This window comes from Astatotilapia calliptera, chromosome 1 (assembly GCF_900246225.1).
Source record: "Astatotilapia calliptera chromosome 1, fAstCal1.2, whole genome shotgun sequence".
NCBI lineage: Eukaryota > Metazoa > Chordata > Actinopteri > Cichliformes > Cichlidae > Astatotilapia > Astatotilapia calliptera.
The window spans coordinates 4915206-4943067 of record NC_039302.1 but is presented as its reverse complement, the minus strand read 5'-3'; the positions used below and the strand labels follow the sequence as shown (position 1 = coordinate 4943067).

The 27862-nt window shown below is 41.5% G+C and overlaps 1 protein-coding gene across 3 annotated transcripts; it reads left to right on the top strand.

The window, feature by feature from the left end:
• Positions 1-527: 527 nt before the first annotated feature.
• serinc4 (serine incorporator 4) lies at positions 528-27862 on the top strand. Of its 3 annotated transcripts, none has more exons than XM_026150941.1 (11): positions 528-752; positions 10208-10375; positions 10726-10904; positions 12526-12605; positions 12938-13031; positions 15332-15543; positions 16156-16251; positions 25057-25183; positions 25331-25443; positions 26048-26201; positions 26296-27862. In XM_026150941.1, exons 1-11 carry the CDS (start codon positions 726-728, stop codon positions 26501-26503), a joined length of 1458 nt encoding a protein of 485 aa, XP_026006726.1. In that variant the 5' UTR covers positions 528-725; the 3' UTR covers positions 26504-27862. The 3 variants fall into 3 exon arrangements, with proteins under 3 accessions (XP_026006726.1, XP_026006642.1, XP_026006804.1); XM_026150857.1 differs by lacking the exon at positions 528-752 and adding an exon at positions 4561-5082; XM_026151019.1 differs by lacking the exon at positions 528-752 and adding an exon at positions 5044-5092.

Sequence of the window (27862 nt, the reverse complement as noted above, 5' to 3'; positions counted from 1 at the left end):
ATCCATATATCCAAAATACAGCACAACGATTAAATCCAGTGTGGTCCCCTGTGACACTGAGCAGAGAAATGTGTTACAGTGATAACAGCAGAGAGCATAAACAACAGTTTGTGGAAGGCTCCAGTAAACCAACAACAGTCAGTTGATCAGATGATCAGTCTGATGCATCAGAGATGCTGGGGAAGGAAATGTCTGTTTATTTTATTTTTTAAAATTCTGGATCTAAACTAACATTTAAACCTACCCACATGTTTGAGGAAGGATAGCATGACTTACTGTCTTGTTATTTTTGAGACAAAAACAAATAACCGGATTACGTGCCGTCTGTCTCCGGATAACTAAATCTCTCTGTACTCCTCTTTGTTCTATTCCTGTCTGTTCTAAGAGGTTTACCTGTTCTTCCACCACTGCAACAGATTTCCTGTGTGTCCAGACTTTTCCAGCCCTTCTGTGTATTTGAGCTTTTCCAATCCACCCACCACTGTAATCAGATTAAAAGAAAGAGAAACCTGTTGGTGCTTTCAGCCTCGAGTGGGACTGAAAAGCCACCTCAGTGCTCTGTGGTTTCCTCCTTCAGGAGGTGCGTCGGGTCGCGAGCAGCTGGAGGGATGCCACCGGGGCCGGAGACACATTGTTCCCGTCATACCAACCCCTTCATCCTGCTTTATGACTGATGCCTGCTTGACAGTTTTGGAGATCTCATCACCCAGGGCCTCAGGAACGTGATGACAGGACGCTGGCTTCGGCCACAGGTGAGACTCTGCAGAAAGCAAACAGCCTGACAAACACACAAGAATAGAAATCATCTAATGAAATGAAATTCCTCTGATTCCCAAAAGGATTAAAATGTTGCATACAACCTCTGCTGCCCTTAACTGTCAGTCAGTCAGCGCTGAGAACCAGTGGGACTAACAGATTCTATGTAATTATATATTTTTTATATATATAACAAGAAATACTCAGAGAGTGCAGACTGCCGCTGAGGCAGCTCACTCTCTGAGTATTTATTTTTCAGGAAATATTATTGTATATTTATATGTTTAGTTTTCTTTGATCTTTTTAAACGTACTTTAAGAAGTTTGTATTCCAGTAAAAACAAGTGCAAAGTGGAGGCTTTTGTCATTTCCCATTTTATTTTGTATAATACATTAGCAATGAAGTTATTGGTTAGTTTAGTTTGTTAATAACTGGACATGAATAACTTAAGTCTATTATGTACTACAGTACATTTCTAGCTAACTAAGCAGCTCATTCTCTTTCTCTTAACGAAACTTCCTTTAAAGATCAAATCATTTCTGTGTGAACTTGAAAGAAAAGCAGATGTGAAATGTAAAAGTAGATCATAGTTATGAAAGTGTGACCTTATTTGGCCTTGAAGAAGATGTCAGAGGTCCAAAGTAATGTCATATTTAGATCCTCATACATCTTTGCCTGTATACGTTCATGTTGTCAGTCCGAGCGATGGCAGTGAGAAGTACTTCTATTTAGGAGACCCCCCCTTACAGAGCCAAACAATTGTACTGGGCAATTGATGTAAATATTGGAAACCACCTTTCAGGAACATAATTATTGAGCACTGTGTATGTACACAATGTTCCTGTGCTAGAATAAAAAGGATGGCATCAGATTTTGATGTTAGACCAATGAAAGCAGCACTTTCCCCAAAGTTAAGCTGTCAGTAGAAAAAATGCTGTGTGTAATAATCTGTCGTCTGTGTAATCCTTCAGAGTATGAACACGCCGTTCTGTCAGAGCTATGAATGGGTACATTGTGTCTCTATGGGAAGAAACATTCCTATTGTTTGTAAAATCTGGTAAAAAGTCACAGCTTTTATTTACCCACCAGGACCAGCGCTGCTTAGAGCGCTCAGGTTTGTCTGTAAGATTCCTAAATAATAACAAAGGGATCAATTTTGAATTTTTTGTGATAAATGAAAACAAGGCTTGGATTTCAGCCAACAGTCATTGCACAGGCCTATTGAAACCATAGATCGAGCACATTCACTCAAGCACGGATTTGCATCCTCTAATTTGCTTTTGTTTGTTCTCGCTGGCACTTCCTCCTCTCCCACAAGGCAGCAGTAATTATCCAAGAGTGAAAGGGGCCCCAAGGAATGCCGGACCCTGCGCAGCCGACCGGAGCGCTGAGAGCAACACGTGTTTGTCACAGTGACTAACTGGTTTACACCCACACTTGTTGGAGGGGATAATCTAAAGTGAAATTAAGGAAATGACATCAAACAATGTTTGTTCTTAAAGTTAGTGTGGACGTTTGTGGCCTGGAGAAGCCTTCCTCAAGGTCAAGGTCAAGGTAACTTTATTTATACCCAAAGGCAGGGTCAATTTGCTTTACAGAAAAATGACAGCATTTGGCATCCCTTTCCTAAGTGGGTTACTGGTTCAAGAGAGAGTTATCAAACACATGCAAAGTTACATCATCTGGTTCATTTCTGTCATTTTTATTGGATTTTTTACTAAATAGATTTGAATAAAAGTACTTTGAGTTGTAACATGCATGCAGGTGAAAGGTTATGAATCCTGGGAGCGGGACACCCACACTCAGGGAGACAGCAGAACACAGTCGTGTCCTGAGTCCTCCACAGTTTCCTCCCCTGGTCTTTGTGTACATTCACAGCTAGCGTGCATCACCTTTCAGTCCTTTAGTGTTTATTCTTCTCGTTTTGGTCATCTTACATTTCTTTGATCGTCTTGTGTATCTGTATTTATTTACAATGTATTATATACAGGGATAGACATTATCAAAGCATCTTAGGTCAGCTAGTTTTTTCAAGTATATTGTTAAAAAAGTACTTTTCTGTGAAATCGCTGTGAATGAATATGTGGCAGTGAGCTTGTTCTTGGTAATGCTGGCTGTGGTCAGCATGTTCACCATGTTCACAGAGCTCCGTGTGTCTCCATGAGCCTCACACTGATAATCCTACAACTGGAAGAGATTCTGGAAGAGTCTTCATTGACTGGCTTTGTAAATCCAAGCCTGAACCAGGTTAACCTCTGATGTTCCCTCTTACTCAACTTCTTCTTTATTGCTCAGTCCCATGAAGGTAAATCTGGTAGGACTGTGTCTCCTCTCCAGAGGCTACACGATCCTGGCACAAGCTGCTTTTTTCCAGCGTACATTCACAGAGGTTCAGTACCAAGAACAACTCATTAAAGCAGCTGAACACGACAGCATTGTGACTCTCTGCTTTTGCTTTGCATCAGCATAACAGTGAACAGACAGTTTAATATATCTGCAAATAACAAAGTGATCTTTTACAGTTGGATGTTTTTGTAATGCATTGTACTCAGATGGCTGTTTACTGAAGCAGGGGCTCTAAATCCCACGGGTCCTGAGGACACTTGGCCTTCATCATGTAATCTATCAGACACAGCAGTAACTAAGTAAACTTGTAGCTAAACATGTTGGGTTTTTGTCTCCATACGGGAGCACAGACTGCTGTGTATTATTTCCTAAACATGCTGCACATTGGAGAATCTCTGCAGCTTCAGTAGAAGGTTTCACTCAGATAGAGTAACAGGCTGCAATAATGCTGTGCCTGCGCTGGTGAAGGTCATCCTGTCTGAGAGGAGGGCTGGAACAGCGATGGGATTATCCCAGTGCGCCACCCTGCACACTAACCCAGATCTAATCTGACTCTCTCCTCATGCACTCAGCGCTTTTCAGCCGCTGCCGTCGTCTCGTTTCCCTGCCGCTGTGCAACACAGAAGAGTGTTTTAGCACATATCCAGCTCCAAGTAGCTTTTACACCTCAGTACTGACCAGCTTTGTCCCTTTGAGGAATTCATGGACTGTTTTCACAAATGTCAGATTGTAGAACAGAGCTGGCGACGAGGAGTGTAGCAGCTTTGCAATGGGAAAGCTGAACTTGCAGGGTATGGTTTCCTCCCACGAGCATAATCGGCTTTTATCATGCGATATTCGATATTTGATATCATTTTACACAGAAACTCATCAAATAAAAGCACAAAGAAAAATACTAACAGTTCATGGAGCTGCAGAGTGCAGCAGCTTGGATTGTGGAGCTGTAAGTCCTTTAAATGATTGCTGAGCAGTCCATCCCAACATCACACACACACTGTCTGGGTAACTTAATAATAAATATATTGTCTTTTGTTCATTTTTGCCTAATACCTTATTACTCTCCCATTAGAGGCCTTCCAAATCCATTGGCCTGTTTATCATTAAGCACATGTACCGATACCGTTGTTGACCCATCAACGGCAGAAAGCCGCCCAGCGCGTCCTGCTTTAACATTTCTGGGTCGTAGTGCAATCACGAAAACTCGTTGGGATTACGGATGTGGGCCTCTCTCTCTCAGACTTGGCCCAGGTCTCGGAGAAAACTGCGAGTCAAGCTTCCAGAAGTCACACAGGATAATTGTTTAATTTTCCAAATCTGGATTAAACATGCCCAATCTCATTGTGCTGTGGATTTTGTGCAATGCTGGGAATATGGAATGGAAAGGGACAGATGGGACTGGCACATGATCCCTGTTGACCTCCTCCTTCTCTCCCTCCCCCTCCTCCTCTTCGTCATTTCTCTCCCACTCCCTCCTCCCCTCACACACTCTCTGCCTAATCTGACTGGGGGAGAGAGGGAGGGCACCGGGCATTCGCCACCACCTCTCCCTATTTTCTGGCAGCGCCTAACTCGGCAGCAGAGCCAAAGCACGCAGGATATGGGCGAAAAAACAACTGATTCCTCTGTGAGGCTGGACTGAGAGCAACACAGCTCTCATGTCTCATCTGCAGAGAGCCTAGTTGGACTAGATTTACCGCTAATCCAGCATAAGAGAGCGCGCAGAAACAAGCTGCCGGACTGTGCATCTTTCCTTTTATTTCATTTTGCTGAAAAACCCATTAGACGCTGCGTTCTGGCCTCTTTGAGGATGTGAGGATGCCATCTTTGTAGGCACTTAGAAAAAGAAGCCGCTTGTGCTGAACGTTCATGGCCAAATGTAGGGTGCTGGCGGCCGAGGAAAAGCAGTTCACGATGTCGGCCACTCAGGGGATGAACCGCAGCGGGGTCTACAACTACTTCCTCAACATGGTGGCCTATCAGGTGAGAGCTGGTGAGCAGCAGCACAGCTGGAGTCTGTTTGAGCCTTTTTCAGTGTCAGTTTAGTTTGTAATGCATTAAACTAAAGGAATTTACTCATGAGATGATTGTGCATACTCACTGAAGTGCTTTTATCCAGTCAGTTAGATTCACTGTAGCTATTAAGAGTTTTCTGTAGCTGTATTTGTTTTTATTAAAAAGTAGAAGGACAGTAATGTAGAAATAATCAGTTACAGGACGCAGAAACATATTAATGTGTAAGGAGCTTTTTAATGTTGTTGCTGGTCCCAGGTCAGCATTGGACATATATTGTACAGATGCTATAGAAATGTGTAAATATTACTCTGGACAATAACTTTGAGCCAGTGCTGTTAAACAATAAATGTACGTGAGTGAACTACAAGCTTTTTTACTGACTGTTTGCAGTGCTGGCATCCTACTGCAGCAGTGCACTCTTTCACTGCAGACTGCATGGCTACATGTTTGATTTTTCTCACCAGTGACAATGGGACTCAATGCCTCATTGCAGTGTTGAGACGTAGCCCGAGATCCAGATTTGTTCATTTGCTCAGCAGTATAGAACTAAAGAACAGTTTTTTTCTTCGGTAGCAGCGGCGTTGTCTTCGGTTTAGTAATGTGCAACATGATACTCTGAACATTCTGCATCATTCGCCTTTATGTTGCTCTCCATTAGTAAAAGGTGATTTACTTTTGGATTTTGGATTTGAAGCTGTATTTGGCCTGTGTATCATAGAACCACAGACCTGTTGAAAGCAGTCCTGTTTCCATACATCCATACTTTACTTAATGTTACTTCCAAACGCTCCCAGTGGGGGACAGGTCTGAGGTGCAGGTTAGAGTATGTGCAGAACGAGGTTTTGGCATTATCTGTCTGAAATAAGCAAGACCTTTGCTAAGAACACATCACATTAATAGCAGCTTATGTTAGCTTATGGGGCTTTCATGAATATGCATTTATCGATGTTATGTGGACCTGTGCACCCACACCATGACGGATTGTGCACTGGTAGAAACCCGGAAGGTCCCGCTCCTCTTTAGCCCAGAGAAGAAAGCCTGCTTGATTTTCAGGTCACTTTCCTCCTTTGCTACACTTCATGAATTACCTTTAGGCCAGGATCAGCTGTATTTCTAGATTGTTTTTATGTAGGTTGTCTTATTTCTTGGTTTGCATGTGTGGTAGAATTTTAACCTGGATTTGTGCAACAACGAACTGTGTTCATGACAGCGCTCCTGAACCTGTGCAGCAAGAATACTGAAAGGAAAAGAGTTCATATTACTCTTATATAAGATATATTTCAGGGAGTCCCAGTAAAGTCAAGTTGTCCCAGTTTGTGTTCAGGAGACAGAGACCCGCTCTGCTTTTGATAAAGCATATAGTTAGGGACGGGTCAGGTGACCCTGAACCATTCACTAGCTTTGCTGCTGTGTATGCAGGGACGTTTCCCATGATTCAGTGAGTATTTGAAAGGGGAGTTCTTCTTCCCCATAGGGGACTGTCTTATCATTGGGGTTCTTTCTTTTCTGTAAAATATAAGGTCCTGTCAGATCCATGTTGTACAGTTGGAGCTTTATAAGTGCATGGAGGCTTAAAGGCGCTCAGCATTAGATTTCAAACTGTGCACACGGGTTTCTGTGGATTCTGTAAAGCTTTAATGTTCTGCAGGATAGTTCATGTAGTTCTTTACTTTATCACACTGAGAAATGTTCTGTTGTTGAACAACTTGCCTTTTCACAAAGCAGCGAAACCCTTCCCACCACCATGTTGCTCTTCCATTAAGGTGAAGCCCTCAAACCTCAGTGGATGAAAATAAAATGCAAAGGACATATTATAAGAAATATACATAGATTAAAATACATAAACTTGACAGAGGTCCTTTTGCGATACAAAGTGAAAGGCAGATGTGGGTCAGGATTAGCACTTAATACTTGGAAAGGTGCAGATGAGATCGGCATCATGTAGAAGTAACACGTTGAGTGACTCCTGTGTTTCTGAAATTATATTCTTACATTTGTGATTTGACAGGACAACCTGGCTCATTTATGCAAACGTCCATGAATGCCTGAATGAAGACTCCGTCTCTATCTCACAAACTCCTCCACGTTTAGTCTTCACTCTGTACCTAACAGTCTGTGGTCTGCCCTGAATATGCTGTGTGACCCACGCTTTTATTTGGCTGTTTTTAAATGAAAGTGATTATTCGTGTTTTTGGTTTAATCTCCATGGCCCAACTTTGCTCTGTGACCAGTAATCCTGCATTATGAACCTTAAACTAGGCCACAGGGCAGACACCTGGCTGTCTGTAAGGTGGCTCAACTTATAAACCTTTTTTATAAATTCTATAAAGTTTCCCTTTTGTTTATGTGTAGTTTTCTTTATTCCATCAGAAACATCTGCACTTCTTTATTATGAACAGTTCTGGTTTGTTCAGAATGCAAAAAAGGACAATTTACATCTGATGCATTTATGGTTTCTCATGCTCTGCATGCTGAGAGATGGTTTTAGGTGTTCAGTTTACAAAGTAGTTTATTTTGTGATTATCAAGTGACTTGGAGTTATTACAGTATCTCCATGCTTCTCTTTGGGCCGTCAGACCATCAGTCAGAGTGCAGATAAAAGCACTTTTATTAACAAATCTACAACTTGACTAATAGACAAATAAACAATAAGCATGTAAATGTGTACAGTATGTAAGAAAGTAAACAGAGATGGTAAACAAAGCTGGTTTAAGTGACTGTGCATGTGGTTGCTGGTGTCTGATGGGCGGGTCTGTTGCAGATCTACTGTATTTTCCCACATAATCATCTCTGGGAGGTTGGTCTGAAGAAGAAAACCTGAGTGACAGTTCTCTGGGTGAAAGTGTGTTGCTGGTGTCAGAGGGAAATGGTCAGACTGCTTTGAGCAGACATTGAGGCAGCAGTAACCACCTGTTAGAACCACGGCATGTAGAAGAACGTCTTTGAATGTACGATGTTAAACTTTGAAGCAAGTGGGCTGCAGCAGCAGAAGTTCACATTATGTGGCTCTCCTGTCAGCTTTGAACAGAAAACTGCAGCTACAGTTCACACAGAAGACTGGAAGTATGCTGCCCGCTCTGATAGCATGAATTTCTGCTGTAACATTCAGATGTCTGGGTCAGAGACAACAGGACAGCATAGATCCATGTTGTGTGGCATCACTGGCTTCAGGCTGCTGGTGGTTCAATAGTGCGGGGGATATTGTCTCGGCACCATTCGAGTCCATTAGCAGCGGCATTGTTAAAACACCACGGCCTACCTGGGTAGTGTTGCTGACCTTTACTACCACAGTGTACCCATTCTGTAGCTCAGGAGGAGCCACAGCAGTAGAGCTGGTCATCTACTAATCAGAAGGTTGGGGGTTCAATCCCTGGCTGCTGGAGAAGATACTCACCTCGTTGCTTCCTGATTCATCCATCGCAGTGTGAAGGTTAGAAACGACAAAGGAAAGAGAGATAAAGGTGCTTGCGGGTGTGTGAATGAAGCAAGTCGTATAAAGTGCTTTGAATGGACAGGACATCACACCACATCACAATAGTCTCATCAATGAGCTCACTGGGCTCCACAGTTAAAGCCTTTATGATGTGGTGGAATGGGAGATTCAAGTCATGGGTGTGAATCCCAAAATCTGCAGCAAACACACATATGTACGTGTTAATATATACATATATTGTAATATAGACCAAAATCTATCTTAGAATTATAGAATTCTAATAAAGCACATATTTCTTCTTCAAAATTTAAAGTAATCTACAAAAATAGAAAAGGTAGCACCAACAAACGGAAACTGTTCCCCACAAAAATGACCAGAGCAACATCACTGACTGACTGATTTGCAGCCATGTGAGCAGTCAGTGCATAATGGAAACCCATTCTTCAGCTGGAAGGGATATCAGGAGATATACGCTCCATTTAATCGTCTTTCATCAAATCATTTTTCAGCCACTGACCAAGATTAAAGATCTATTTTGATGCAGTCTTCCCCTCAATGAGAAGATGTTGGATAATCCTCTCTGCATTATCTATCAGATTAAGACGTGCACATGATGAGTGATAATACATCTGGATTTACTCCTTTAGTATTTAGTGCAGTTCCAGTGCCTGCAAATATGCACACAGTTCACAAAGCAAAGCAGAGAAATACAATCTACAATATAAAACTACACAGTTACTACAGACAGACTGCAGAGGCTGCTGAAGCACATGAGCAGATGAGCGTGCAGGTTTCTCCTCTAGGTTTAGTTCAGGATCAGTGGACACGGGCTTACATTCAGTCATCCACAGCTCTGATTGATGAGAATCAGAACCAGCCAGATGCCAGTGGACTCATTAATCTGCCATCATTGGCAGTGTGAGACTGGGACTTTTAAATGTCTTCAGACAGTTTTGCTTTTAATACTTGGATTGTGCAGATGCAGTGTTTAGGATTTTCAATCCTCCGGGTCCCTGTACCAGCAGGACACATTGTCCTGTAGAGGTCTGCTGCTCACCAAAAGGTCTGCAGAGATGTGGAACAGCACTGGGAGTTCAATCCATGCATCGATAGTAAACTCTGCTTAACGTAAACTTAACCATACAGCACGATTCAACACTGCAGTGCCCACTACAGAAAGTCTTCAACTTTCAATGAGTACTAAAGCAGTTTGAAACTACTCCAAATACCCGTAAAGTAAATTAGAGCTTAAGGATCAAGAGTTCTCCTGTTGTTGAAAGGCAACAAATTTATGGAGCTCATAGTAGTTCATGGTTTTCATTTTTCAGCACTCTGGACTGAATATCAGTGCACATCATTTCTACTCTGCTGTCTGACCTCATGTATCACCCACGGCCGTCAGATGCTCTTTTGACTCAGGAGATGCTGTGTGCCGGAAGTGACCACATGCCAAAGATTTTATTTTTCTAACTTTATCTCCACTTGTTGCAGCATGCAGTGTATTTACTAACATATTACACGTTTCAGATCAAGTGGGATTTTGGTGAAATACAGTTCACATCTTCTCAGCTGCTATGTGTGACAGTTGTAACAGCAGACAGAAATATGTCCGTGGCCTGTGTGCTGTTTGGATGCTGAGCTGCCTCTTCTCCTCCTCAGATATGCTGCTGCTGTGGGCCGGCTCCCTGCTCGCTCTGCTGTGCCTTCTGCCCTCCGGTCAAATCCTCCACCAGCACGCGGGTCATGTACACGCTCTTTCACATAATGAGTTGTGCGGTCTCCTGCCTCATGCTGTCCCGCACGGTCTCCGAGCTCGTCAGGGAAAATGTGAGTGTTTGCTCAGTTGTTCAATATGTTACCAGTGCGCTTTATACAGTGCAGCTATTCTGACTCCATACACAAAGTCCACAGTCATGAGTGAATTCAAACCCCAATGAACAATGTGAGAAACATTAAATAAAGTCATACAGAATAATAACTACTAAACATTATTATTCTGTACGTAGTTCTGCAAATAACTGCTGCAGGTAAGAGTTTCAAGAACAAAAGAATAAATAAACCAAATTATTTGTCTTAGCTGTGTGAATTTAATGTGTAGACGAAAATACACTGAATAGTCAGTCAGTGTGGAGAAGCACCATCTCTGACGTCATCATGAATGTGACGTGTCACTTCAGGTGCCTTTCTTCAACGTGGTGTGTGACCAGGCGCACGGCGGGGGCCACTGTGAGATGTTGGTGGGCTACTCTGCGGTCTATCGAGTCTGCTTCGGCACTTCCTCTTTCTACCTGATGATGGCGATGTTCCTCATTGACGTGAAGTCCAGTCAGGACTTCAGAGCACTCATACACAACGGGTCAGTGTGAAGTGTTACACATGAGCCTTTTTCCACATTTCAGCACCAACATGTTACAATGAGTGACAAGAAGATACACGTACAGACTGTTAGAGGTTAATAATGTAGTTCACCAATCAATCAATCAATCAATCAATCAACCAATAGCTATTTGTAGGAGTCTTCCCAATCTGGGCCTAAAAGTAAAATACCGTATGTTTGTCCAAACAACTCTACACTTTACAAAAGTGAGAATCTATGATGTAAACAGTCGTGACCACAAAGAAAGAACAGTAAATGAGAAGGCGTGTCCAAACTTTTCAATGGTAGTGTTTGTGTATTTTATACATATTATTCTATCTATTTACACTATACATAATACATACATCTCTGTATAGATATTAATATAAATACACACTATAGGAATATGTCCTAACTACATACAGACAGCAGGATATAAAAGAGAAATGAAGCATTGTGTGAAGGTTATGAGCAGGGACAGAAGATGATGTGTCATGTGACCTGTGCAGGTCTTGTAAAGAAGGCAGATTGGAGTCAATCATGTTTCAGTTAAAAATACTCAAGAAAATATTCAGTTTTTACATTTTGTAATGTTTTCTTATTCACATTAACAATCAAAAGCATAACGCAGGATATTATTGTAACACTGTTATGCAAGTGCAGCAGATCTGACCTAAATGTGCACCGCCTGCTTTTATGTGATTTCCTTGAATATTTAAATTAGACTTTAGGAGTGTGTCCTCACACACGCCTTTAAATACTCCAGCCTGTACCTACTGAAAGCTGCTGCTCTAATTAAAGCTCTTTGTTGTTGCACTTTCCATTGCAGTGCAGTCGATTATAGCTGTGACGTAACTCGGATTAGGATTTGACAGACTGGATTGCTGCTTCTGTCTGGTATAAATAAACTCACAGGAGTCTTAGTAGTAGCACAGTGAAAGGTTACAGCTCTAACAGTGGCCTGCAGAGCACCGAGTACCCTCGTTCTTAAAGACCAGACGCAGACACATAAACAGTGTTTGCACGGAGGAAAAACTTACTGTGCTCATCAACGTGCACCTCCCTCTTTGGGAGTTTATTATTTGTGTTTCAATTGTTTTTCTTGTTAAATAAAGTATTTATCTGAATGTATGAGGCCACTAAAGTCAGTACAATGAATTTCATTTCTGAGGAAACATGAGCAGCACACAAGCATTTTAAAATTCTGCACAGAGACATTCAGTCTGTAGCTGGAAGAAAATCCAATAACATAAAACATGTAATGTTCATGTTGGTAGCAGATGCTGTAAATCTTTACAACAGCAGCTTGAGTTTATGCTGATTCTAATTATTAGTTCAAAAACACACCACAGTGAATATATTTTCATTCCACATCAGATGAATAAAGTAAGTTTGAGCAAACAAGCCGATTTGGAGCTCAGAAGTCTGCAAAAGGTACGTTTTTCAGATTCTGCTGTTTCTTTTCTTAGTATCAGAAATGAGTGGGTTTGTAGGTTCAATAGAGAAGTAATACAGCACTTGTAAATTAGTAAAAATTACAAAATCGTTGGAAAAAAGCTTTTATATTGAAGGTTTAAAACCCCCCAAAAACTAACAGTTCCTTTTTTCTTTCTTTTTTCAGCTTCTGGTTCCTTAAGTTCATCACACTGCTGGGAATGTGCACTGCTGCCTTCTTCATCCCAACAGAGTCCTTCCTGCATGGTGAGAAACTTTTCTATCAGGCTTTTCATTGGAAGCAAATCCATCCTGAGAGCAGATATGACCTTCCTTCTAGACCCTTCTAGGGGGCAGCAGAGATCTGCTCCTGAGCACTATCGAAACCCTGCAGGGCATTCATCAACGGGCCATAAATCTCTGCAGCTCGGTTTCACTTTGTTTGGGGACAATAAATATGCTGAAACAAGTTTGAGATCACAGCCAGTTTATTATATACAGGTTGCTCTTGTTTTTCCTTTCCTGTTAACTGCTTCCTCTGTCATCTTGAAATAAATCACTGAATGATGGCGCTTCTCTCTCTCTTTTACCTGCCTCAGCTTGGCATTATGTTGGTGTGGTGGGAGGATTCGCCTTCATCTTGATTCAGCTCATCCTCATCACAGCGTTTGCACATACCTGGAACAAGAACTGGTAAGACTAAGACTGTCCTACAGAATCACCTAATGTGTGATTTTATGTTGTGAAATGAAGAAGACGAACTCGTAGCTGTGTGGAATCACTCATTTGACAATCATCCAAAACAAGGACACACTTACCACGTCTGTGGGGATCTTGACATTGTTAAAAAGTGTGTCATTAACTTTGTGTTTGCTGTGTTGCTTGTGTTTTGCTGACATCATAATGCGTCTTTGCACGATGAAACTTTATGAAAAAACGATTCATGACCATGAGCACATCCAGCAGCTCTGGGATGCCTCGGTGCAGTGCTGGATGAGAGCGAATCCCTGCAGTCAGATTAAACATCTGGAAAGACTGAATCCAGAGGAGGAGCGCCACATGGTGTTGGAATGACATGTTTTCTTTGTTTCGCAGTGAACACATATTTTTGGTTTTCAGCATAACACAAGTCCTTCACAAAATACCAATGAAACAATACACACAATCACATCTATTTATTTCTGTAATCTGCATATTTACAAGAGAAATGGAAACATTTTGGATAAAGCTTATAAATTGGGGATGTGCAGCATATACTGCTTTATCATCCTTCTGGACACTAATGTGCATCATTTCCAAACTGAACATAGTGTTGTGTTATTTAAGAAAAGCCACTGCGCTCATACATTTATATACAGCTGGACTTGTCAGACCTGTAGCATCCATCTCTTGTTATGTACGGTTTCTGGGTCCTTTGCAGCTTCTTCCAGCCTCGTGTGAAGCCAGTGCTGATGATTCATTTCTGTCCTGCAGAATAACTCAAATCAGACTCATTCAGCACCAGCTAAGTAAAACAGAGCGCTGCTTCTTTTTTTATTTGCTTTTTCTGTGGGTGAAACATGCGACAAACAGCAACCACACGTCTGTCTTCAGACGTCTGGAGTAGTTGAAACCAAAAGTATTCAGTTTGCTGTGATCAAAGAAAATCATCCAGACCTCAAATATTCAGGAAAAGAAGGACGTGTTCATGAATTTTGAACAGTTTCCGAGTGACCGGAGAACCGACGGACTAAGAAATAATAATTCTGTTGGCACTTCTATCCTCTCTGCATCCTTTCTGTCATGTCCTCATTTATCCCTCCAGACGTATCCCAGATGTTATTTACTGTATCCAGCTGTTGCGGCTGCCTTTGTCGTCAGGCTCAGCCACCTCTGAACTCTGATGAGTTGTAGCCACGACAGCTAAGAGGATTTATTCATTCAGGCCTTTTCTGAGGCCACTGCAGACAGGCAGAAAAGCCTCTTTCTCTCTTTACAATGACGTGGAGTTTTCATTCACCACTGTCTCTCCAGTCTTGGTTTACAGGTCAGAAATGTTACCAAATATTCTTTGGTTCACAGCTGCAGCACCTGGCAGATTTCTCTTTGCATTATCAAGCTGACTCCAGTGTTATTCTTACTGTCTTCTCAATCCTTGGCCTCACCACTGTGAGTCCTAAATACCCGACTGACTCAGTGACTGTGTGAGATATTCCGAATTCCATCTTAATAACAATAACAGTCACACATTTGATTTATAGGTGCCTGTTGGTACAGCAAATTAAAAACATGTACACAATTAAACGAAAATCAAATACACACATGAAACTATACAAACTAATGAAAGTAACTACAGACTGAGACCGTGTTATAATGAAGGCTCTGAAACCTTTTCCATAGAAAATCACATTCACTTCTAAACATAACTTTAGGTTTACTTTCAGCTACATGCTAAAGATGCTAAACATGTTCACGTCAAAGTAGGCTGTATACATGCATTCTGTCTTCCAGTTGTTTTCCAGTTGTGTGAGTTTAAATCTCCATAACAAGAGGTTTGAACCACTAACCACCGAGTTCTACCCATGAGGATGGCAAGGAGAGCAAATGTTACTGTACATGTCATTTATCCACAGTTCATGTATATGATGCAGATGTGCAGACTAAGAGATTCATCTTTAATGTTTATGGACCTTAGCAGAGGAAATGTTCTTACAGTCCCAGTTGGTGTTATTAATGGCTCAAAGCCCAGCTCTGCTTTGGTAAGCATACGGTTCAGGTGTGATGTGTTCAGTCAAAACAATACAGATCTGTTGTTTTTAGTGTTAACAGGTAAAACAACAGGGCTGGAATAAACTCTCAGTTAAAAATGAAGCCTGATGTAATAATTGGATGCCACTTTCCCACCAGCTTCCTTGTCTCGCCAAATTCAAAGTGGAATAATCACTCGTGCAGTGGAACACCATAACACTTGAATATGAACTCAGTCAAGCTCTGACGATCATCTGTCCTCTCAGGTTGACTGGAGCAGCAGAAAACAAGCGCTGGTACCTGGCGGTAATGTGCGCCACCCTGTTCTTCTACACCATCGCCACTATGGCCTTCACCTTCATGTACAAGTACTACACCCACCCCATTGCCTGCCACTTCAACAAAGTCCTGCTGTGGGTCAACCTGGGACTCTGTGGTCTCATGTCCTTCATTGCCGTCACACCGTGTGTGAAACAGAGTGAGTCGATGAAACACGCTCACGGCAACAAATCTGCAAATAACACTTAGTCCACATCCAGCTGTGCAAACATACACCTGTTGAACGGAGAGCTGATGTAAGCTAACATTATCTGCTTCTCCCATTAAACCAGACGTGCTTTGCCTACACATGTCTGGGCTTCAGGATTAAACACGGGCCTGTACTTTCAGACAAGTACAGGTAATGGTATTGGTACTTTACATGAGTATTTACATTTTGTGAGAGTTTATGGACTCTAGGAATACACATCAAGACTTTTAACTCCACTGCATTTATCACACAGCATGAGGTAGTGTAGTGTGCATTTGTACTGTGCAAATCTGTAGTTTGGTAAAAAATCTTTATATTCTATATTTATAAAAATATTTATAAAAAAAGAAAAATAGACCCTATATGGAATGGAGGACAGTTACATCCTGGTCATTGTGCTGGGACAACAGTAGCGTTGCCAGGTTTGATGGTTCTTTATAGCAGTTTGAAGTGCTGAGCTGAAGGTTTCTTCCTCGAGATGAAAAATAATCATGGCCAGACTTTTCAGGACTCCCCTTTGAGAACTTTTGTACCATCCTCTGTCTTTCTCTCTGTCTACAGAACAGCCTCGGTCTGGGCTCCTTCAGGCCTCCATCATCAGCTGTTATGTCATGTACCTCACGTTCTCTGCACTGTCCAGCCGTCCACCAGAGAAAGGTACGGTAAATAATCAAACGCAGAGCAGAAACACAGAGATCGCTCGGCTGAGACACTGACACAGAAACGTGGACTTTCCCCTTACATGCTGATTAAAAGAGAAACATGTGCAACAAGTTCCCACACATGCACCCGGATCTCTTCATGCTTTTTTCTTCAGAGCTGCGATCGATCAATGTTGTTGGATTAAATGACACCTGCGTAACCTGATGAGGGTTATAAGGGTTGTCTTCCTGCAGCGTTTCTCTGCATAACTGCGATGTAGGGATTGAAACAATGCACAAATTTAAAAACTGAAAGTGTAACACTCACAGAGGAAGATAACCCAAATGCAGGACAAAGACGGGAAGTACAAGATTCAGTACAAATAATCCATCTTCAAAATAAAAAAGGAAGTAACTAAGACAGAGTAATGCACAGAGACATGGAGGCAGACGAGGCCTGACAGCTTGCGCTATACCAGGATGTAACCCTAACACATACACATACTCCTCTATAATTTGCCTTTCCGTTTTCCCAGTGACTCACCTGTTGGCTCCAGGTAAAACAAAGACCCTTCACATAACAGAGACATTAGAGCAGCAGCTTATCACACAACCCAAGTCTTATCCAGGCTTTACATCTAAATGTGTCTGAATCATACATGGATGCTTTGACAATACTGGCTGGTAGAGTCGTTACACTTCCAAACACAGCTGTCCCGATGAACAGCAAAGTGCAGGGTGATGTAAAGCAGGCGTCCAGGAGGAACCAAAGTACCAATGCATCCCTCATTAAGTGTAGCAGTTCGATGTTTTTAGTCCATTTTTGCTACTTCTGGACTCGTTTGGTTAAATACAGTGCGTTTTTAGTCAAAGGTAAAACATCAATAAAGTCAACATGGGTTCACGATTTGAATCTAAATAGCTGTTATTTTACACAAATGTTGGAGAAATCTAAATTTGTTTGTGTTGCTATTTTATGCTCTTATTCCAGAAAAGCCATAAATTGTATCATAACTTCGACAGACTGCATGATGTCACCCACGGTTTAAGAACTCCAGTCTTTGAAGTCTAAATTTTAGCGTTAATTTCATCACCACCTTGTTTTTAGGTGACAGAAATGAGAATTTATTCAACAAGAGGGTGTAGTTCAATCCTGACAGGTAATGCTAGCAGCATGATTGTCTACAGTCCATATTAGCTGCAGTGATGCCTCGCAAACACATAGGGGCTATAGCTGCCTATAGCTGTGAAACCAGTGAGTTATGTAAAACTTTACTCTCTGTACAATTATCACAAAGTATAAAGGCAAAGGCATGTTTTCATGCTGAGGCTCTGTTGCAGCTACCTTTGAGTCATCGTCTGCCATTGTTGGTGCTTTGGCATAATCTGGCATACACTTGCAGTCCTGGACGGACTCTCGCTACTTTCTGTTGCTGTTTAAACACATTATGGGTAAATGTCAGAACTCAATAAAACATTTGAAACCCTCACTGAAGGCCCAGCAGAAAAGTTCTACATCTGTTTTCTAAATGAAGATTGTCGCTTTCTTTAAGGTCACTCAGCAGACTGTGAGCTGTGTCATGTTTGAAAATGTTCTCGGTAATCGGCTGTTATCCACAAGGACAAACTATAGGTGTGTTTGTGTGTGTAGGAGAGGTGTGTGAGAGCTCAGAGGCACTCGGGCAGCTCGGGACACTGCAGCAACATGTTGAGAAAATATGCACTCTGAGTTTGTTATAAAAACAACTTTTCAACACAGACTGGGAACCACACACAGACACACACACATACTTACACACTGTAATAGTTAATTCCCACTTACTGTCAAGTTTCCTTTAATTCATGGATTGACCTGTCATGGAAACGTCTCCAGAAGGGAAGTGTGTGTGTGTCTGTGTGTGTGTGCGTGTGCGTGCACGTGTGTGTGTGGGTGTGTGTGTGTGTGCAGGGCTGGACTGGGACAAAAAATCGGCCCAGGCATTTTGACTAGAGACCGGCCCACCAGGTATTATAGGAAAAACCATAAAGCCTTTGAATGAAAACAAACGCTGTTGTCACAGTGATGCAGACTGTCTTGTTGGTATATATGTATCAGTCTAATAAACTTAAACCTACACCATCCTCCCTATTCTGGTATTCTAAACTGCTTGGTCGACTTAACCTCCTGAACTATCTACAACACATGGTGAAAACCTGAAATTAAGACAGAGAAGACTAGAGGGGAGACATGATCATTACTGATTACTGATGACAGATTTAGATATATTTTCATAAACCATTCATTTGCCACATCAATAAACAGCATGGCAGGGCAAAATATTTTTTCTAACATGGCAACCTTTAAAAAGTGAAAGGAGACAGAAAGACAGGTGAGAAAGAATAAAACTTAATTGACTTTTTGATGGCATTTTGCACACAGTACTGGTACAGTATCTAGAAAATGTGGGAAAATACTGGCATCATATGCAGTACTTAGCTACTTCTGAAGAAATTATGATGGGATCCTAAAAAAAATTACTATGTACAATAATGGATTTCTATACATTTAACATCAGATGAAAACATTTGTTGTAAGATTCAGATAATTATTTTTTAAAAGCGAAACATTTTAAATGAGAATAAAAAAGAAAAGTATTTCTTTGTGCCCCCCTCTCCCTGTTAATGCCTACCTGCCCCCCTGGCAAAACTTTGCTAGACCCGCCCCTGCAGTTACCAGCTGTCAGCTACTTAGAAAAGGATCCTGGTGTTATTAGTCTCTCAGAAACAGTTCATAACTTCCCTTCAACTCGTTTATGTCACCTAAAGCAGCGGTCCCCAACCCCCGGGCCTAGGACCGGTCCGTGAGTCGTTTGGTAACGGGCTGCGAGAGTTGAGGCTCAGGTGTGAAATGTATGATTTTCAGGGTTTTTATCGTTTTCAGCGTTATTTTGTTATCGTTTTGATCGTTAACTCGGTTTTCCTGGGTCTTTTCACGTGTGTTATGAACAGTGTTGGGGAGTAACAGAATACATGTACCGCCGTTACGTATTTAAAATACAAAATATGAGTAACTGTATTCCGTTACAGTTACTGTTTAAAAAGGTGGTATTCAGAATACAGTTACTTTGTTGAAATAAATGGATTACACTGCGGTACTTTCCTGTTTCATATTGTCGCGGGTCAGGACTGTTTGGGTTTTGTTTGACAGCTACGTTCTGTTGTTCTAGGCGGCAGCACTACGGTTGCCATGGTTACATGGTGACGCTCTCTCTGTGTGTTTCCTGGGTGAGAGAGCGCCTTTTTGTTGTTGTTGTTGTGCTAAGCTAACAGGCAGAATGCTACAGACATAGCTCTAAAGAATGCAGCCTCATGGGCAGTGTAGTCCGTGCTGCAGGGAGAATGGACTGCCATACACGTTATGTGTCTGTGAGCGAGGGAGGGAGAAAAAGGGAAAGTACGAGCTGTCATCGAGCAGAAACGGGAGCTGGAAGCATGTAAATATAATAATAACCACTGCAGCCAAGAAGAGTGCCTGACGAGCCCAGTTGTAAGTAAGCTATTAAGACTCGACTGTACGCTGTGTTCGTGTTTTCCTCCGAAACAATAAGTTCCGTTGGAGCAGTCTTTCAACGCCTCTCTCTGTCTCTCGCAAGAAAAGTTGACCCAGACAACAAAGTAAAGCTATTTTTCAGCTACGAGCCCAACACGGAACCCAGAGGTCCCTTTACTACGGTTCGGAGCCGCGGACCTTCAGTAATAGTAATAAATCACATTCATGTAGTTGTAAACAGCATGATAATATATTAAATAATCCAAAGTATTCAGAATACGTTACTCTCATTGAGTAACGTAACGGAATACGTTACAAAATACATTTTGGGGCATGTATTCTGTATTCTGTAATCTGTAATGGAATACATTTTAAAAGTAACCTTCCCAACACTGGTTATGAATAAATCTTCTTTTTTTCGGTACCGGTACTAGTTTTATTTTGTTGTATTTATCCGCGACACATTAAAGGCCGGTCCGTGAAAATATTGTCGGGCATAAACCGGTCCGTGGTACAAAAAAGGTTGGAGACCGCTGACCTAAAAGGTAAACCTGTTTCTCCATCACCTGTTCAGCTCTGATGATTCAGTAAGGACATCTCCTGGTTTCATCTTCATGTTTCCTTCTCACCACAATCCAAACCGGTATCATGACCAGCAGCTTTTACAGCTGTGGCTCCAGCAAACATCAGCTGATACTAGAAATTAATATTAAATAAATTCTAACAACAGCTGATCAAGCTTAAATATGCTGCTGTTGTTTAGCGCGACATCCGCTGGTTTCCTCTTTCTGGCACAAAGTGGGCGATAAACAAACAAGAGAGAAAAGCCGATCAGCTGATCATTGATCAGTTTCATGATTGAAGTAGAAACAGGAGAGAGAGGGGAGAGAATGAGAGAAGAAGAGGCAGCTGACAGCAAAGACACAGAATAAATCCAGCTTTGTGTATTTTTTCATTGTAGCTGAAGTCCAGGACAAACTGTGTTCCTTCTCACCTCAATACGAAACGCGCAATATTTTCTCTGAATACCAGACTATTCCGTTTTTTACAGGACAGTTGGAAACTCTAATAACTAACCTTATAAATAAAATAAGATAAAACAAATTCAACATCAGTAACATCATAGCACCCGCCCAGCAGTATATAAACTCCATCATGCTAGCTAGGACGCAGTACGAGTTATTGTAACTGACTGTAAAAAGTCAGCATAACGAAAATAAACTCCACCTAAACTTGGTTTATATCTGACCAGATAGACTGCAGGTCATAACTTCTTACCTGAAGTTCAGTTCACTGCCTCGGGTCTCTGCTCCTCCTGCCTTTCCGTCATCCACCTGCCAGCGTGTTGCATCTGCTGGCCTCCACCACTTGCTAATGTTACTGAATTTGTGGAAGCTCCGCAATAGCCACCACCAAACAATTGAGTTATTTTTACACATCTCCCAGCATCTGGCCAATCCACCACCTTTCAGTGTTTATGCCGTTACGGGAAAAAAAACGAACCCCCCCCCCCCAAAAACCCATTGGCCCATAAGAACGAAAAATCACCATGCCCGGTGGGCCGATGGCCAGTCCAGCTATGTGTGTGTGTGTGTGTGTGTGTGTGTGTGTGCGTGTGGGGGGGTCTCGTTACTCTCTTCTTCGGCCTTTGTTTGAGTTGTGTGTTCCTGGAAGGCTTATTCTGCTCTATGAGCTCACCGTGACGCACACAGAGTAATCTGTATGTTTCTGAGAGAAAGAATTAGTGACTGAAAAGACACAACTCAAAGAGGGAGACATGCTCTTGCTGCTTTGGCAACTCCTGATCTGAGTGTACTTGTTTGTCTGTCTTTGTGGGGCCCGGCATTAAAGTTTAAAAAACTTTTGAAACTAAATGGAAACTAATGCAAGAACCAACAACAGTCTCTGTGAAGCTTATTTTGGTCACAGTAACATTGTTTTCAGCTCTGCCCCACCTGAGTGTAATCGTTCAGGTAGAAATATGGTTCAGAAATTACATGCCAGGCAACCAAGGTGTCAGTTTCTGAATTTTGCTCAGCATTGCTGTTAGGATTAGCGGCATCACTCCTGGGAAAGAGGGTGTCGGTACTGACGGCGTCAGTTTCACTGTTATTGGGATTAGGCTCGTCATTACTGTTATAAATGGAACTGTTGCTATGGTGATTTTCTGTTTGTGTCTGCAGCTCAGCTTTTCGAATGCGATTCAAGTATCCTTCACAGAGTTTCTTTGCTTTTTCTTCTACTATATTTTTGAGCTCATTCAAGTGGTTGCTCACCTCCTCTGAAAGAAGTTCTTCGTACACCCATCTGTAGTATGAGGGGCACCCTGAGGACTTGATGTTGTTGAACCGTCTCATAATACAAATGGGTTTCCAAAATTCGTAGATATTCCAAATAATGAAAACCACACTCAAAACACCAAAGCCAATGTCCTACAAGGGAAGGCAGGAAAATGTTAAAACTTATTTATCTGTATGTTACATGAAATGCACAACTGCCAAAGATATCTATGAATATATATCTAAATCTATATAAATACATCTGTATGGTAGAGCTGTTAGAGAAACGCATTTTATCTTATTTTATTTACTTACCACTGACTCATTCTTATATGTAGCTTTGGTGTGCTTTTCCTCATTTGTCAGATACTCCTTACAAACAATTCCTCTGTGGTTTCTACCAATGTTTGTTATCAGACAGATGTACCAGTCACCCTCAAGCAGAACAGCGCCTGCCCAAATGCCAGTCAGAAAGAGATATTTGGCCAAAAAAAAGCCAAAAAGCTGCATGTAATTACCACAACTACAATAGCGCTGATAATAAATGGTCTTTTTGTAGAAAGACTCAATTAAGGTGACTAAACAACTGAGGATTAAAGGTGGGAGAGCCATGAAGACTGCACCAGTTATATGTGAATGTGGATCGCAGGAACAAACATAGTCCTTGTCCAATAAGTACTGAAGCAGGATGATGCTCACAGCTTTAGTTAAGGATGAAAAAAGTTTTTGAAGCAGCTCGACATGGTGAGTCATGCTTGCTGAAAAATGTCAAAAACTCTTGATGTAGTAGAAGAACAGTTCAGCTTTGAGACTCGATTTCATCCAGCTTTGTGCACTGCTAATGTGAGAGTGTTTTTCATACGATAACAGAGGGATTTTATTGTGTCTGCTGTGTTTTTAGGTGGGTGGGTTACAACCTGCACTTTTATACTTTCCATTTTGATATCTGTAGTCTATGAAAACACAATATATTCTACGTTTTACACAGAATGCAGATAGTTTCATCTCAATATTTAGTAAAATAATTTAAACCCAAAAATACTTTTCATCACTGCCTCTGCAAATTTGAACCATTGGGTCTGGTATGAAAGCACATGGCAGCTAGTCTATGTGTCTCTGCTGAATCCAGAGACAGGGATTTCTATTAACTGCCTACCCTTCCTATTCGTTGTTTCTAAGTTTGATAAACTTAGAGAGACTCCATTCGCACGACTAACATGCTGAGGATAAAAGGAGGCCCAGCCATGAAGACTGCATCATTTACATGTAAACCCGCGCTGCATGAGCAAAAATAATCCATGTCAAATACGTATTGCACAACGAGGAAGAAGGTTATGAGGATGATGCTCACAGCTTTTGATAAGAGTGAACTAAAATTTCCACGTGGTGTGCCATGACAGCTGAAAAATATTACAGCACAAAACTCTCAAAGCAGTTTCATCAAATTCTTTCTTGCAGCTTTGCTTTCTGCTAAAACCACAGGAAATATTCTGCATTTAGCGGGCCTGTGAGAACACTGCTGAACTGCTACTACAACGTGCCAGCCCTCTACCCCAGCAGTGGGGGTATAGTCCTTCTTTCGTTGGTGCACTACCCCCCCCCTTAGAACACACAGTGCAGGTTGGCAGAAGTCAGTTTTTTACAGTTTTATTTAAAGCGCAGTTTAAACATCAAAGTGTGTGCACACTGTAGAGAGCGAGAGCAGTAACCACAGGTTATGAAAACAAGCTGGGACAGGTGCCAACAGTTTCTGCTTCATTTCTTAGTTACTCTGATTTGGATACATCAACAACACCTTAGACAACAAGAACTGTAATAACTGTAAACCGTCCTTTTTACTGTTCAACAATAACAAAACAGAACATTTTCTTTGCGTAAATAATTCTCCTAACAGATCAAACGTCTGGCCACATAATTTGTGGAACAATTTATAACAAAATTATTTTAAATACACAAAATTACATCACCAAATGGCACGGTGTTTTAATTCCTGTGCATAAATATGCTTATTTATTCTTGATATTGCTGCAGTTACTTATTGTCACCAGATTGGTCATGTGATCCTCTGGACAAATGAGAGTTTAGAGAATAAAAAGTTTTGTGAAGGCCGGCTAACAGCAGCTAACAACAGAAAAGCTGAAGATGTTCAGCAAATGAGCGTCACCGACTCCTCGACTTGTATCATTGTTGTGAGCAAGACTGAGCAGATGTGCACAGCTGAGGTAAACAGCAGCCTGACAGGCTACACTCACTGCAGATCAACGCTGGCCAGGGCTCTTGGTCCTACAGCGGCCACCATAGCTAAGGATTAGAATTAGAATAGAATTCATGTCTATTGTCATTGCACACGTCACAAGTACAAGGCAACGAAATGCAGTTTGCATCCATCCACAAACTGCTTTAGCAATAATATAGATATATTACAGAATATGGAACTATTATAGGTATGGTACAATGTACACGGTATGAAGGTATGTTATGAATATACTATAAGTATGTACAGGCTACAGCTGTAGTGAGTGTACAGGCTATGTTAGCTTATACATATTAATAAACAGTTATATACAGTTGCAAACAGTTGTAGAATTATAATTATTGTATTTTACAGCATTTACAGTAGTGCAGTTAAGCTAAGTGAAATATGTGGATAATTTCTACAGAGGCTATATAAAGTGCTAGTGGTTGTGGGTGGTGGTTCAGTCCATGTTATTATTGTGTTTATTTAAAATCAGTACACAGTAGATCGAGAGTCCTTTGAAAAGATGTCATATTTTAATATTGAGTCAGTTACTGTGTTGGAGGAACTGTGACCGTATCATTTCCTCAGGGATTAATAAAGTATTCTGATAATAAAGATTTCTCTCTTTTTTTTTAATATAAATTGTGATATTGTTTCATCTTCTGAACCTGTACTGTCAGTGTTCAGCCATTCATACATTATATAAACCAGCGTTTGAGTTTCCTGGTGTGATGCGATGGTAAAACTTAGCATGCTGTGTTATCTTTGTGTCAGTTGTGTACCAGGGCATGAACATGACCGTCTGTTACCCCAGTGTGGGACAAGATGGCATCCAGAAAGAAGGCAACGCTGTGGCCATAATTGGAGCCGCCATCATGTACTGCTGTGTGCTCTTTGCATGGTGAGTAAACACTTCATCTTTAGACAGAGTATCTGCATGATACAAAGAAGTGACTGAAAATGTCCTGTAAGCGTGCATTACATTTTACATCACAGCCACATATCTCTGCTGGGGCAACAAATGTGTTGATGTCTAATTTCCCTCCAGTAATGAAGCTTCCTACCTGGCAGAGGTGTTCGGGCCATTTTGGATGATCAAAGTTTACCGCTATGAGTTCCAGAAAGCTACATGCTGTTTCTGCTGCCCTGAAGAAGAAGAAGGTGTGTACTAAAACACTTAACCTGGTTTCATTTGGTCCTTATGCTACATTTGACCATTTAAAAACTCTTCTTGCAACTAAATTAACTCCCTTAAAACTGAGGATGTAAAGGTAAGAGGTTGGTATCAACTTGTGTCAGTCTTTAACAAGAAGTGTGCAAATGTAAACTCTATGTTGAAGCACTTGCAGTTCTTCTAAAGACCAGCTCGATCCAGGATCACCAACAGCACCGGCAGACTTTTGAAACTGACACCTGACATCAGGAGCTAACGTTGTCCCGCTGATGGGCACTGGAGATTTATTGACTGAGTTTAAATACAAAAGCTGCAACCATTGTTAGCCAATCCTTACACTTGATGATACAAATGTTACAGCAGAATAATGTTTTCCACTTGTTTACTAAATGCAGATTATGGTAGGCCAGGTGGTTCTTTGTCATGTTTCAACCATGCTCACTGTGACTCAGTGCTCTCTCTCATAAATGATTGTGTGTGCAGAAGAAAAAAACACCTTTGCTGTTGTGTAATCCTAACTATGCCTCACAGTTGATGCTACAGTGGACTGATGGTTCTGCAGTAACCAGCATATCACTTGTAATCTTCCAGCTGAAGAAGATTTTGCGATTGATGACGAGAACAAAGGCTGTCAGAAGGTTATTCACAACGAGACACAGAGGGTGGCTTACAGCTACTTCTTCTTTCATTTTGTCTTCTTCCTGGCCTCGCTGTACGTCATGATGACCCTCACTAACTGGTTCAGGTTAGTAAGTGACAGTTCTAGACATTGTTCTCATACATATATATTTTACATTTCTGAGATGTTTCTTTTGTAATCTGTGCCGTCTTCTCCCCAGTTACGAGTCAGCAGTGCTGGAGACCACTTTCACCCACGGCAGCTGGTCTACCTTCTGGGTGAAGATGTCGTCCTGCTGGGCCTGTGTGATCCTCTACCTCTGGCTCCTGCTGGGCCCTTTGTGCAGCTGTCAGAACGAATCCAGACCTCGCCGATCACGCATCAAACGCCGCTCAACATCGTCCCGCCATGTCACTGTCAGTGTCTGACACTCAGGAAGTAGCCTGGCAGGAGAAGAGTGGACAAGAGGTCAGGTGTCGGAGGGCCTCCCCGTGTTGCCCAGCAGGAGGAAATTTTCAGGCGTGGAGGTCACTGGGGTGAGGGGTCAAAGACTCACGGTGTTGTGAGAGAAACCCACGGGTGGTGCCCCTGCTGACATGTGAAGAACTGGGCACAGGCCTGATGTCACAGGCTTGATACCCTAAACCACTAACAAGGATGTAACTGTGGTTTAGAAGCACATTACAATATGAATTGCCAAAGGGATCAGAAATGAACTCTCACTCAGTATACTGGGTATCGCAGTAAGAGGGTAGGTGTAAAGATTTTGAATGTTTCATTTTAGTATTTTTATTATTTTTGCAGTATGTAGACACTTAAAATTGTAAGAGAGAACACTGTTTATGTATTTGCTAGATTACTATTTCAGAGGCGCATGTCCCTAACATTTAAAACTGTTTCATGTATATCAAATAAAGAATTTGCCCTAAAGCACAGAGCCTTTTTAGCCCTATGACAAATAATTGAGGGTTATGGAGCATGAACAAATCTTTCAAATTCTGCAAAAACACAAACAGTTTAAGAACTACCTATAAAGCAACACGTTTTCCTACCGACACATTTACAGTTCAATCTGTGCAGTAACTTTGAATCTTTTTGTACATCTAATCTCTCTCCTCCGCATACAACTGCAAACCTGAAAAAAAGGTCACATTACACATAACTACACTTGACCCACTCATCTTTCATCTAAAATAACGTCATGCATACATACAAACAAGCATAATCCAGTCATCTTGAAAGAAAGAAAATTGCACATGAGACTGGCTCCATATAAAACAAGGCATTCCCGACAGACCCATGTGAAAATCTTCAAGTTTACATCAGTAATAACTAACCTTTTATCTTTTATTAGTTAACTTTATCCAATTTGAAGATGATGTAGACGCTGCCTTGATGTCTGTAGTGGTCGGTGCAGGGCGTAACTGCTATAGCAGTAGCATAGCAGTAATCAGCTCCTTCATTGTGAGGACAGTTACAACTGCCTGATGTGTGTGGTTGCCAGTCCAACATGAGGGATTCTCCAGTCTCGGTTAACCAGATGGTAGCTGCAAACACACCCTAAAAAACTCGTTCTTTTTAGCTTAACATCTTGATTAGAAATCGCTAACACATTAGCCTAGCTTTTCCAGCCTAGCTTTTCCCCATGCTGCCAGTTGTAAAGGTAAGCTAAAGCCAGTAAACTTCTGGCTTTAGTTTGTTAATGCACAGACACAAAAGTGTTGGTGATCTTCTCAATAGGGATGGGTATTGATAAGATTTTCACGATTCCGATTCCATTTTCGATT